General features: G+C 45.7%; 1 protein-coding gene across 1 annotated transcript in view; it reads right to left on the reverse strand.

Annotated features, from left to right (window-relative positions):
- TXNRD2 (thioredoxin reductase 2) overlaps nucleotides 1-14369 on the reverse strand; it is a 71170-nt gene that overhangs the window by 37297 nt on the left and 19504 nt on the right. Inside the window, exons 5-8 of the mRNA XM_079956844.1 lie at nucleotides 12634-12708; nucleotides 12334-12409; nucleotides 12093-12155; nucleotides 11212-11282 (exon numbers count right to left, since the gene is read on the reverse strand). Of these exons, the coding sequence (XP_079812970.1) occupies nucleotides 11212-11282; nucleotides 12093-12155; nucleotides 12334-12409; nucleotides 12634-12708 (285 nt within the window). The remainder of the gene's footprint in view (nucleotides 1-11211; nucleotides 11283-12092; nucleotides 12156-12333; nucleotides 12410-12633; nucleotides 12709-14369) is intronic.

A 14369-nucleotide genomic window follows, 5' to 3' on the forward strand; every position in this document is an offset into this window, starting at 1 on the left:
CAGGGATAGAGAAAAAACAGCTTTTCAAAAACAAAACATACGCAGAGCTTAACAACTGGGGTGCCCGTTTTGAAAAGTTAAAACAGCTAGAAATTACATGATGTTCCCAAAGCACCTCCAGTGATCGAAAACGTTGAGGCTGCAAACCCAAAAAAGCACTTCGTGGGAAGTAAGCTGCATGGAACACAGTGGGACTAGCTTCTGAGTAAATATGTACAGAATTGCAAGGCCAAGCTGCAATCCTAAGTACGCCTACAGCCCCTTCAGACTGGCGAAGATTTTTGTTGTTGTATTTCACAATAGGCCATCAACAGCACTGACGTTCTATGTGAGAAAGTGATTCAGATGAGATTTCTCAGCAACGTGGGTTCAAATGAAATCCCAGAAAGCAAACGCCCAGGTGAGCATCGGGAGGGTCCACTTCCTTCTGTGTGAGACAAGGGTTAAGATCTACCTCTACCTTAACCCTTGTTAAGCTGTCACCCGATCAGGGCTGGATTTAGGTTTGACAAGGCCCTCAGCTACTGAAGATAATGGGGCCCTTTATATGTCCAGCTGTCCTTTGTCAACAACAAATTGCCGCTGTTTTTTGTGTTGAATATATGCTATATGGTAATTTATGGACCTAATAGGTATCTAAAGCCATTTGCACATAAAAAAATATGTATTTTATCAAAGTAATTGTTGAAAAGTCCATGCAGAATGCAAAGTCTATGCAGAATGTAGGCACCTTATATATAGAAATGAGCAAACCAGTGATATCTTAGGGAGCCGGCTAGCAGGCGGGGCCCATTGCTTATATCATAGGAGCCAACACAACACAAAACACTGTTGCTGTATGTAGGTTTTATTGTGTTTGTTTTTTATCTTATATTTTGGAAATGTACATCCAGTTTTTTCCATTTAATGTTTTTTTTTGGGGGCCCAAGAGAGTAGGGCCCTAAGCTATAGCTTGTTTAGCTTGCACATGATTAAAGGAGTCTTAAGTTGATTATTTGTGGGAAGCGGGTGGCGCTGTGGGTTAAACCACAGAGCCTAGGACTTGCCGATCAGAAGGTCGGCGGTTCGAATCCCCGCAATGGGGTGGGCTCCCGTTGCTTGGTCCCTGCTCCTGCCAACCTAGCATTTCGAAAGCATGTCAAAGTGCAAGTAGATAAATAGGTACCACTCCGGCGGGAAGGTAAACGGCGTTTCCGTGCGCTGCTCTGGTTCGCCAGAAGCGGCTTAATCATGACCCGGAAGCTGTACGCCGGCTCCCTCGGCCAATAAAGCGAGATGAGCGCCGCAACCCCAGAGTCGGTCACGACTGGACCTAATGGTCAGGGGTCCCTTTACCTTTACCTAAGTTGATTATTAAAACCATTAGACAATCATGGCTGCAACATTACAGGCACTGAACTGGGATGAAAGGGCCATTGAACTTAATGGGACTTGGTCCAAGGACAGAGATAGAGAGCTATACTGTCAAACTGTATCAGATTTCCACAGGGAGGGCACTGCAATTCTGGGTAGAAGCGGATTGGCCAACACATTCCAAGCCATGTCAGTTTGGACTGGCCAGGGCAGAAAGTAGGATGGAGTGGGGGTACAGTTTTTTGTTCCTTTTCAATATGTGTGTGCATAATGTGATACCAGGCACATTTGGTCTCTTACAATGGTCTGACTCAGTATAATGCAGCTTCCTATCTTTCTTCTTTGTTCCTTCGTAACCAATACATCCAAGTGGCCAATCAGACAAAGGTTGATGCTGTACCCAATAATCCTTTCTGCCCCCTCATCAAAGTGGAAATAAAACAAGTTTGCCAGCCAGGTTTCTTAACAGAAAAAATCCAAACCATTTCACTACAAAACCATTTTTAAAAAGAAAATGATGGAGGGGAAGACAGTGGTTTTTGGTTGTGATGTGGGAGGGGCTCCTTCTGAAAAACTGAGCTGTTTGCGAAAAGGCTGCCCCGATGGCAGGAAAGAGAAAAACTCAAAGAAAGGAGCAGGGGGAAATTAATGAGGATAATCTGCAGGCAGATTTTAACTTGGGGAGAGAGGTAGAGATGGAAAGAATGTGCAAATATTGTACATTAAGACAGCAACTCCTCAGCAAGGCAAACTAACCTGTGGGTGGCCCTGCGCATTGGCCCTTTCAAAAGGATAAGGCAACGCTAGATCACATAATAGCCATGTCAAAGCTAATCCCCAAGAGGTACTAATAATATAATTCCACCTCAGAAAGAAACCAAAAAAAGCAGGCTCTTCAAATAATGCTGTGGGTGCCCTGACGAGAATCACCCACCCTCCGCCGCGCCACGAGGGGTGGAGTGACAGGAATGCGCCTAGAGATATTATCTTACGGCTCCTGCACAGACAGGGCGGGCTTGCAATTGTCCGGCTCTCATAAACCACGATTCGGCTTCTGAGAATAGATGGGGCTCAGGAGATCAGACCTGAGATTTGGCTTCCACAATGGAGACAGACAAGAGCGTGACACTTTGCGGATGTTCAGGCGCTCTTAAAATGGTATTCCTGGGGGTGGGGGGCGAACAGATGAGCAAGGAAAGTGGGACCCTGCGAGCCCTCGTGTTTGTAAATGTCCAGGAAGGGTGGGAGGAGAAACACCCACCACCTGCGATTCATTGAGAGGAAGTTCTCACTGCCCCACCTACATCGGAAGGCATAGCTAAATCCAATCTCATTTGGATACCTAATGGGATGTACGGATTGCCAACGTTCATTTGTATTCTTAAATCGGGATCGACAGGATGCTTTCACTGTTAACATCTGCTGATGATGTTTCTTCCCCCTGTTATAAGAGCATATCTACCTATATACATAAAAACGTAAGGCTGTCGTCACGCTTCAGTTTGTGACAGCCAACAGGCATGCAAGGGGCGGGTCTGTGAGGTGTAAAAGGAAGGGGGTTGGTCAACTGTGCAGGAAGGGCGGTTGGCAAAGGGACAGGTGGGGGTTGGCGGGTGGAGCAAGCAGTGGCAGCAGCCAATGAATCAAAATGAAGAAGCGTGATGCTTTTTCTGCCCTCTCCAAGTCATGAACGTCAAACATTACTTAATGTTAAGGGTGTGCCCATTTGCACGTGGGAAACGGGGAGGATTTCTATCCATGTAAGGAGAGCCTGCTGGATCAGGCCAATGGCCCACCTAGTGCAGGATCCTGTTCTGACAGCAGCCAACCAGATGCAAGCAGGATTTGGGCACAAGAGCCCTTTCCACCCCCTGCAGTATTCAGGCGCACTGCTGCCTCCAGCTATAGAGGCAGGGCATAGCCTTTGTCACATAATCTTTAGGCGCCAGGCATAAACATTCCTCTTGTCCCAGGCCTTTGGCTTATTAAACCATCAATAGCCTTTTAAACTGTGTTGGGGGTATTGCTGCTGTTTTGTTTGTTATTATGATATGCATTTTTATGTTTTCGTATTGCAAATTGCCCTGTGATCTTGAGATAAAGGGTGGTATAGAACTTTAATAAATAATAGTAATAGCAGCTGTAGTCATCATTGGTAGCCTTTCCCCTCATGAATTTGTCTAATCCTCTTTTTAAAGCCGTCCCAGTTGGGACTGCCTCTTGTGGGAGTGAGTTCCGCAGTTTAACAATGCGCTTTGTGAAGAAGTTGTTCCTTTTCCCTTCCCTGAATCCTCCAGCGGTTCCACGAGTTCTAGTGTTAGGCATGAGGAAGAGGAACATGTTCTCTGCCCACTTTCTGAGCACCATGCGTAATTTTACAAAATTCTATCTTGCCGCCTGTTACCGTACTTTTCTGTGTATAAGACACCCCCATGTATAAGACACACTCTATTTTGGGGGACTCAAAATTAAGAAAATGGGGGGGGGAACAGGGTTGTTGAGCTTTATTTAGGCGGGATTGCCGAATTTTTTTCGCACGCGGCGAAAAATCTGCCTCTCGTCTGTCACCTCGCCAACTGCTGCAGCGTCAGCCAATCAACACCAGCCCTGGATGCAACAACCAATAACACGCCCAATAGCTGCTGACAGCCCTGGCAGCGACCTATCAAATGTCCACCCTATGCACTATCCATGTATAAGACGATCCCCACTTTTAAGCATAATTTTAAAGGAAAAAAGCCAAGTCTTATACACGGAAAAGTACGGTACTCACTTTTTCTCTAAACGAAAAGGTCCCAAATGCTGCTACCTTTCCTCACAGGTCATTTTGGCTGCCCTTTTCTGAACCTCTTCCAACTCTAAAAGGTAAAGGGGTAAAGGGACCCCTGACCATTAGGTCCAGTCGTGGCCGACTCTGGGGTTGCGGCGCTCATCTCGCTTTATTGGCCGAGGGAGCCGGCGTACAGCTTCCGGGTCATGTGGCCACCATGACTAAGCCACTTCTGGCGAACTAGAGCAGCGCACAGAAACGCTGTTTACCTTCCTGCTGGAGCAGTACCTGTTTATCTCATTGCACTTTGAGGTGCTTTCGAACTGCTAGGTTGGCAGGAGCAGGGACCGAGCAACCGGAGCTCACCCCATCACAGGGATTCGAACCGCCAACCTTCTGATCGGCAAGTCCTAGGCTCTGTGGTTTAACCCACAATGCCACCTGTTTCCAACTCTGCAATATCCCTTTTGAGGCGAGGTGGCCAGAACTGTACACTGGACTCCAAATCCAGTTGCCCTATGGATCTGAATCATGGCCTTGTGATGCCAGTAGTTGTATTTTCAGCGCCTTTTCTAGAATCATAGCTGGAAGGGACCACAAGAGCCATCTAGTTCAACTCCCTGAAGTGAGAAGAGAGGGAGACTTTTTGCAGGCAATGCCTTTTCCACCTGCCTTGCCCCACCGTCCAGCCCCAGGAGCCTTTCCCAGTCCATGACTTTGAGAACAGCTGAAGCAGCTGGGAAGAGAGTTCAGCGATAGTTTTGAAAAATAAGCTGTGTGTTCTTGTTCTCAGCTTGATCCTTTTACAGTGGTGCCTCGCAAGACGAAAATAATCCGTTCTGTGATTCTCTTCGTCTAGCGGTTTTCTCGTCTTGCAAAGCAAGCCCATTGACGGCTTAGTGGATTAGCGCTATTAGCGGATTAGCGGCTTTTAGCGGCTTATCGGCTTAGCGGATAAGCAGATAAGCCGCTTAGCGGCTTAGAAAAAGGGGGGCAAAGGGGGGGGAAAGTCGGAAAAACTCGCAAGACATTTTCGTCTTGCAAAGCAAGCCCATAGGAAATTCGTTTTGCGAAGTACCTCCAAAACGGAAAACCCTTTCGTCTAGCGGGTTTTTCGTCTTGCAAGGCATTCGTCTTGTGGGGCACCGCTATACATGGTTTTGTACGTTTTGTGGTATTTTATGCACTGTGATTTGCTGCCATTTTATTGATTCTAGAGTAGTAATCTTTTATTGTAACTGATGAGTGCAAACTGTTTAAATTATTATTTGCTGGTGTTTAATTTTATTTACTATGGGACTCTAATGGATTATTGAATATTGCTTTATTTGATAAAAGTTGTTTATTTTAAAGTTCTTGTGACTTTTTAAACATAGGATCTGATTGTTAGTATTACTGTTTGATGTTTTATTATTATGGGGTATGTTGGAAGCCGCCCAGAGTGGCTGGGGCAACCCAGCCAGCTGGGTGAGGTATAATAATAAATAATAATAATAATAATAATAATAATAATAATAATGCAGGAAACTTTTTGCCCAATATGGGGCTTGAACCCACAACTTTGGGATTAAAAGTCTCATGCTCTAAAGCAGCGGTTCTCAACCTGTGGGTCCCCAGATGTTGGACTACAACTCCCATCATTCCTGAGCTCTGGCCTTGCTAGCTAGGGGTGATGAGAGTTGTAGTCCAACAACATCTGGGGACTCACAGGTTGAGAAAGGCTGCTCTAAACTAACTTGTTTGTTTTTATTACTCTGTATTTTACAATGTTGTTTTTAAATCCTGTAAACTGCCTTTAACCCCCACTTGGGAGAAATGGAGTATATAAATATATTAAATAACAACAAAAACAACTTGGAAGGCGGCAGCTTGGCAAAGGCTCCCCTGTGCTGCTGACTGTGTAGCTCATATATAGTTTATATATATATATATACAGAGGTAAAACAGAGGCAGAGCACATAGATGCAAAGCAAAGTTGGGAGATTATTATTGTTTTCAAATGTCAAGGCATTAAACTGAATCATGGGAACATTTCTACGGGAAATTCGTTTGACAGAAACAAATTGTTGCTGAATGCACCGGCTCTCGCTCTCCGTCTGCTGTAACACAGTCTGATAAAGTACAGAAGTGCTACTGTAGGCCTCAAGGCTTATTTTGACTAAAGCTTAGGAATGCAACGTATAAACACAGGACTCCCACATTACACTGTTACAACTTGCACTGGACAAAAGCCACATTTACAGAGAAATATCTCACAGGGATAAATCTCGTGTTTTGCTTTTCTTGGCTTCTTCTTTTTTTAAAACACACACACACACACACACACACACACACACACACACAATTTCCTCACATAAATCACGCTCCCAAAATCCAAGAGGTGACTGATATACCGCAACCAACTGCAGGTTCAGTTTATCTCACTTTCAGCACTATCAAAAGGCCACCACCCTGTTTACCTGGGCGAGGATGAACAGAACCAATGCAAAAAGGGTGGCATCCAATTACGTTCAGCTTTGAGTAGACCCATCGAAATCAATGGATCTCTGCTAGCCCATGTCCCTTCTTTTCAATTTGTTTTTTTTTGGGGGTGGGGGTGGGGGGTGAAATTTACATGCTCACTGATTGTAAAAACGGCAACCCCAAAAAACCTAAAAGGGGTTTACAAAAAAGAGAATAAAATTATCAGTAAAAACAGTTAAAAACAACTATTTAATTAAAAAATAAAACAGAATCAGTGATAAACAAACAAACAAAACCAGATTAAAACACACACCAACCTTCTGCATATTTGGGGAGGCTTGTCTGAAATGTTTTTTGCAGACACCAAAAAGAGTACAGGAAAGGCAGCTGCCTGATGTCAAGAGGAAGGAGTTCCATAGTCAAGGTGCTACCACCCTGAAAGGTAGTTTTCTTACAAATATGGAACAGGTATTGGCGTGGCACTTGTAACAGCACCAATTCCACAGATCGAAGCGGTCCAGTTGGGATATATGGAGTAAGACAATCTCGCAAGCAAATGAGTCCCAACCTATTGAGGGCTTTGTATACAGTGGTGCCCCGCAAGACGAACGCCTCGCAAGACGGAAAACCCGCTAGACGAAAGGGTTTTCCGTTTTGGAGGCGCTTCGCAAAACGAATTTCCCTATGGGCTTGCTTTGCAAGACGAAAATGTCTTGCAAGTTCCTGCGGGTTTTTTTCCCTCCCCCCCCTTTTCTAAGCCGCTAAACTGCTTATCTGCTTAGACGAAAAAACCGCTAGACGAAGAGACTCGCGGAACGGATTAATTTCGTCTTGCGAGGCACCACTGTACTACCAGGAACTGGAAACCAGTAAAGGTGACTGAGCACAGCAGGGCTGTTGTGGGAGTTAAGTAAGGAGAAAGAAAAGCATGTTTACCACCATGAGCTCACGGGAGGAAAAGGCAGGATAAAAATGGAATAGATAAAGGATAAGGTTTGATCGGCTGCTGGTGAAATCAACTGAATCCAACCAACTGAATAGCTCAGTTGGTTAGAGCATGGTAATGATCATGTCAAGGTTTCAGGTTTGATCCCCGTATGGGACAGCTGCCGGTTCCTGCATTGCAAGAGGCTGAACTCTAGATGGTCCTGAGGGTCCCTTTCCAACTCTACAATCCTAGGATAACGATCAGTGTTCCCCGCCCCGCCCCCCCTGCCAAAAAATGTTTAGGGGTACTCTCGACTCAAGAAAATCACCATTTTATAGTTCAAATCATAAAGACCATAAAGAAGGCTGGTTGCCAAAGAATTGATGCTTTTGAATTATGGTGCTGGAGGAGACTCTTGAGAGTCCCATGGACTGCAAGAAGATCAAACCGATCTCCTCTTAAGGAAATCAGCCCTGAGTGCTCCCTGGAAGGACAGATCCTGAAGCTGAGGCTCCAGTAATTTGGCCATCTCATGAGAAGAGAAGACTCCCTGGGAAAGACCCTGATGTTGGGAAAGATGGAGGGCACAAGGAGAAGGGGACGACAGAGGATGAGATGGTTGAACAGTGTTCTCGAAGCTACCAGCATGAGTTTGACCAAACTGCGGGAGGCAGTGGAAGACAGGAGTGCCTGGCGTGCTCTGGTCCATGGGGTCACGAAGAGTCGGACATGACTAAACGACTAAACAACAGCAACAACAAAATAGTTCAAATCGGGAAAAATAAATACAGCAAATGGATAAAAGTGCAGTCGTACCTCGGAAGTCAAACGGAATCTGTTCCGGAAGTCCGTCCGACTTCCAAAATGTTCAAAAACCAAAGCGCGGCTTCCGATTGGCTGCAGAAAATTCCTGCAGCCAATTGGAAGCTGTGGAAGTTGTGCCAGACATTCGGCTTCCAAAAAAACGTTCGAAAATCGGAACACTCACTTCCAGATTTTGATTGTTCGGGAGCCAAAACATTCGAGAACTAGGCTGTTCGGAAACCAAGGTACAACTCTACAGTGGTACCTCGGGTTAAGTACTTAATTCATTCTGGAGGTCCGTACTTAACCTGAAACTGTTCTTAACCTGAAGCACCACTTTAGCTAATCGGGCCTCCTCTGCCGCCGCGCTGCCAGAGCACAATTTCTGTTCTCATCCTGAAGCAAAGTTCTTAACCTGAAGCACTATTTCTGGGTTAGCGGAGTCTGTAACCTGAAGCATATGTAACCCGAGGTACCACTGTACAACGATTCACAAAATGTTTAGGGGTCCCCCCAGGGAAAAAAAGGCACTGATAACGATAATTCCTTCCACCACCACCCTGCGCTTCGAACTTCAGCTGTTTTCAAGCCCTTTGAACTCTGCCAAGTTATCAATGTTAGCAACAAAGCAAATTGTATTCTTCCCCTCCTCCTCTGCCGCCAACTCCGATAGAAGACACAACAGATGTATGGAGAAGAGACTCTAGAATTACATAAACCAAAATAGGTGATCGAGTCTGCATCTTAAAGCACTTGCTGCCCTCTTGTGGCAAGCGACCAGCAAAAGAGAAATCAACAAAACGGGGACTGTATGCTTAAAAAATATATCGCTGTCACTTTTGCTTATTGCATACCATCAACACTGATTGAAATCTACAGTGGGGCTTTATAATCTAGAAGTCACCGTTCTTACATGGCCTCTGTTAACTCACGCTGGGAGTTTAATTATTGCATGGATATCCCACTTTTTTTCCCTCCCAGGAGCTCAAGGTCGTTGTCAGGGAACTGCCATCGGAGCCAGAGGGAGAGGGAGGGCTCCAGAGGGATTACGGAGAGCGTCCCAGGAGGGAGAGAAGCAGCCCATCTTTCGGGGAGGGAAATCAGCGTAGCACCAGTGGAGAAGGGGGGCAGATGGGGGAATCGGCGAGGTGGCTCCATGACTCCTCGCCGGAGACCAGCGGGGAGAGCACGGGTCCTCCGCTGCCCACACCCTCCCTGCGCAGAAAGCTTCTGCGCAGGGAGAGTAGGCGGAGAGTAGGCGTCAAAGAGCTTCTTTGCTGGAAGAAGTTCAAGAAACGCCCACTGACGGATTCTGCCAGCGACTGAGACAGCCACGGGTGAGTGGCTGTCCGGACAGAATAGGGTTCACCCAGGTAACTCAGCCAGGTGTGGCGACGACTTACGCACGAGCAACCCCTAGAACCATTACAGTCATGTACGTGGTTCTCCCCATTTTATCCTCATAACAGCCCTGTGAGGTAGGTTAGGCTGAGAGGCCGTGACTCGCCCAAGGTCTCCCAGTGAGCTTCATGTCAGTGGAAGGATTTGAAGTCTGGTCCTAGCCTGACACCACATTGATTCGCTCAATCAGGCTGTTTGACCAAAATGTATTTAATAAAACATAACAGTTTCTGTGTGTGTGTGTGTGTGTGTGTGTATACACACATACACACACACCTATACACACACACCGTATTCTTTGCTCTATAAGACACACTTTTCCCCTCCTAAAAAGTAAAGGGAAATGTGTGTGCGTCTTATGGAGCGAATGCAGGCGGGAGGCTCTGCTCAGCGCTCCCTTTAAATAATATTTTTTCCCTTGCATTCCCCCTCTAAAAATTAGGTGCGTCTTATGGTCGGGTACGTCTTATGGGGCGAAAAATACAGTATATTCTCCTTGGATGTTGACATTCTCTAAACTGACAAGTTTTCCCATTAATAGCTACCACCCTGAAAATACCGCTCCTCCGTCAAATAAGCTGTTACCGGTTTCCAATTTTGGGCTACCGCCCTAACAGAAAAGGAAACCGATAACCTCCAATACAGCATCTTTATTGGAGCTTCTTCTAAAACTCTTCAGTCACTGTCTACCACGTATGTCCACTGCATATGGCAACATGGACCTAGTCTCCCACCCTCCCAAAATTTGGGGTGGCACTTAAATATTCATCTCAGAGTCAGATATCACCCATGAACCAATCTAAAAGAATTATCTTTAAGCTTTGGTGATGAGGAAGGAAATGGAGTTTTCTCCCACACTTTTTCTGACCCGTTTTTCTGAATCTATCCCCTTACTAATATCCTGTTCCCATGCTTGACATAGACAAGCAAGTGACCCAGCAGATTCAGCCAGCAAAACGTTATATACAGTGGACCCTCCGGATATGAATTAAATTCATTCTGGGGATGTCTGCAACCCGAAAAGTCCGTAGGCAGAGGTGCCACTTCTGCACACACGCACGGCACACAGAGCGCTTCTGCACATGCGTGCGGCGAAACCTGGAAGTATACACTTGCAGGTTTGCCGTGTTTGTAACCTGAAAGTTACATATCCAGAGCGGTACGTAACTAGAGGGTCCACTGTACAGTGGTACCTTGGTTCACGAATGGCTTAGCTGACGAACAAATCGGCTCCCAAATGCCGCAAACCTGGAAGTAAGTTTTCCGGTTTGCAGACGTTTTTCAGAAGCCGAACGTCTGACGCGCCTTGGTTTCCAAACAGTTTTGGGAGTCGACAGGACTCCCGGAACGGATTAAGTTTGAGAACCAAGGTACCACTGTACGTTCCTTCTTTCCCCTGGGATATTCCAGGCAAGGACCCACCGCAAACGCCCCATGCTCAGGGGAAGAAATGTTATCACTCGCGTGGGAGACCTCGATCTGCGACACTTACGTTTTCCCTGGAGACTTTTTCAGCCAGAAGACATCATCACTCGTTATCCCATACTCCCGTGCTCCCGCGATCTAAGAGAAAGTACAAAAGAAAGGTGCACCCATCATAAGCTGACAAGAGCAGGCCTGCTGGGTCAGGCCAAAGGTCCATCTAGCCCAATGCTCTGCTCTTACAGTGGCCAAACAAATGCCTAAAGGAAGATCTTCAGCAGCTCCTGGGTGTTTTCCACCCCCAATTCCTAGAAACTGGTGCCGAGAGGCACACTGCGATAATTTGCCCCTGCCTATCACCGGAATGTAGGGACGTGGGTGGTGCTGCGGGTTAAACCACGGAGCCTAGGACTTGCTGATCAGAAGGTCGGCGGTTCAAATCCCCGCAACGGGGTGAGCTCTCGTTGCTCGGTCCCTGCTCCTGCCAACATAGCAGTTCAAAAGCACATCAAAGTGCAAGTAGATAAATAGGTTCCGCTCTTGCGGGAAGGTAAATGGTGTTTCCGTGCGCTGCTTTGGTTCTCCAGAAGCGGCTTAGTCCTGCTGGCCACATGACCCAGAAGCTGTACGCTGGCTCCCTCGGCCAGTAAAGCGAGATGAGCGCCGCAACCCCAGAGTCGGCCACGGCTGGACCTAATGGTCAGGAGTCCCAGACCACTACCGGAATGTGGCCCTCACAAGGTTGCCCAGAAGACCACGTGGCCCTTGGGCTGAGAGTGTTTACCACTTGCCGTAGCTTGCAAATCAGGATCCATGCCTGGGTATAGTTGTGATGGCTTTCTCTCCCCTCCTTGTTGCAAATCTCCCGCTCCCTTCACTGTAGTTTGACAGCTGTACCGCCGCTAACTATGGTTAACACCAGCCAGGGTTGGATTAACGCAAAAAACTTACGTTTGTGGGATATTTAGGCCTTCCCCCTGTGGCAAGGACTATGTTTTCTGCTGTGAGCAATGTCTGGGGATAAAAAATGAAAATAAATCAGAAAGGAGAGTTTAAAGGAAAGAGCTGCCATCAAGCCCGAGCATATGTACACTATTCAAAAGAATCCTTTACTGTATTTGCAAAACTATTAAAACTACATTTTATTGCATTTTTTAAAAAAAAACAAAGGAAATATAGCCAAGCAACTTACCTCTTTGCCTTTCATCAGCCCACGAATTGTGTGTGGATCCACAAAACTGCCTTTCACGTTTAAGTATTTCACTTTCCTATTATAATGAAAAAAGAAAGCAGTAGCTTCAATGCTACTCTATTTGCAGCACGATCCTCAACCTGATCCAGCTGATTCCTGGGTAGATCTGAATCACCTTGATCTGGGATTCAGCTGGATCTGGTGCAAGTCCTGACCGAATTACGTCTATTGGTAACACAACAGTTGATACTTATTAAGTAAAAACAGTTTGACTGTGTGAGAAAGAAGAATTGCATTTACTTATCCTGCAGCTGTACCCTATGGCCCCAGTTCAAGGATTTGACGTAGTTTTGAACAGCTTTTGACATTGCAGACCTGGGAAGAAAGAAGAATAGGAATGTTATATTTGCTTTAAAACAAAACAGGACACGAAGAATCACAGAATACAAGAGCTGGAACACGAGGATCATCTAGCCCAGGAAGGTAGGAATCTTTCACCCAACGTGGGGCTCGAACCCACGAGATTAAGAGTCTCGGGCTCTGCCCACTGAACTATCCCTTGTTTTAAGAGAATAATGAGAGAAAAAGCACCTCTGCTAGATATTTTGTAGAAGACGTTCATCTGTCTGTTCTCTATGTATCCGGACATCTCTTAAGCAAATCATAAGCAAATTTGGCATGATGGTTTTTGCCTATGTTTTGATGCCATTTTGAATGAAGATGGCAGGCAAAGGCTTTCAAAGCTTTTGCACTGCTTTTGATAACCGATTTCAAAATGGCCCTGACTTTTGTTTGATTTCCAAGCAACACCAGGTATGAGGCTGCAGTTTCCCATAACCACTTGTAGGAAAGGCAGTGTGGAGGCCACAATATGTGCAAAAGCACCACTTGAAGTCATGGTCAAGTTACATGACACCACGCGTGCGAGAGCCAGACCACAGTCCCCTCCTGGACCGCCCAGCAGAGTGTCGAGCTAGCCCAGGAATATATGCTGCTTATTTATTTTTTATCTGAATAGATTCATCTATCGCTGAATTGATTTTTAAACAACAACAACGACCATGCACTTTACATAAAACCATATAAAATATTCATTTAAAAACTCATAAAATTAATACATTAAAAACAAACTGGCATACAAATTTATCAAAGTACAAATAAAACCAGCAGTTCTAAAAACAAATACACATAATAAACCCACAGTGGTACCTTGGGTTAAGAACTTAATTCGTTCTGGAGGTCCGTTCTTAACCTGAAACTGTTCTTAACCTGAGGTACCACTTTAGCTAATGGGGCCTCCCGCTGCTGCCGCGCCGCCACCACGCGATTTCTGATCTTATCCTGAGGTAAAGTTCTTTTTTTTTAAATAGTTTTTATTGAATGATTTTATGTTACAAAAAACAATACAGCCATACTACCACTAAATATAATTGAGAAATAAAAATTACATACATCAATATTTACTGTAGTTTGTTATTTGTTATTTACCTCTTTCCTGAGGTAAAGTTCTTAACCTAAGGTACTATTTCTGGGTTAGCAGAGTCTGTAACCTGAAGCGTCTGTAACCTGAAGCGTCCGTAACCTGAGGTACCACTGTACTTGTTAAAATTGCATGACGTAATTGCATGGCCGAGTAGCCTTGCCTAAACAAAAAAGCTTTTCTGCCAGTGCCGAAAAATCATTCCACCAAGATGCTTTCCTTAATATCAATGGGCAGGGAGTTTCAGAGAGTAGGTGCTTGCAAGTGTAGCACTAATATCACGTGGCACTTGCACAAGGGCCAGTTTCCACGTTTCCATATGAGGTTGCATACCGTATTTTTCGCTCCATTGGACGCACCGGACCATAGGACGCACAGGACCATAGGAGGGGGAGAACAGGGGAAATTTTTTTTTTCTTGTTCTCCCCCTCTAAAACAAGGTGCGTTCAAGGTACATTCACCAGAGCTTGTGGGGCTGGCGGTGGGGGGAAGCGCTGCTTTCCCCCACTGCCAGCCTCAAAGATCCCTGAAGCCTTTGGAGCGCAGCGCCCCGCTG

Source organism: Podarcis cretensis (assembly GCF_951804945.1).
Source record: "Podarcis cretensis genome assembly, chromosome: 16".
NCBI lineage: Eukaryota > Metazoa > Chordata > Lepidosauria > Squamata > Lacertidae > Podarcis > Podarcis cretensis.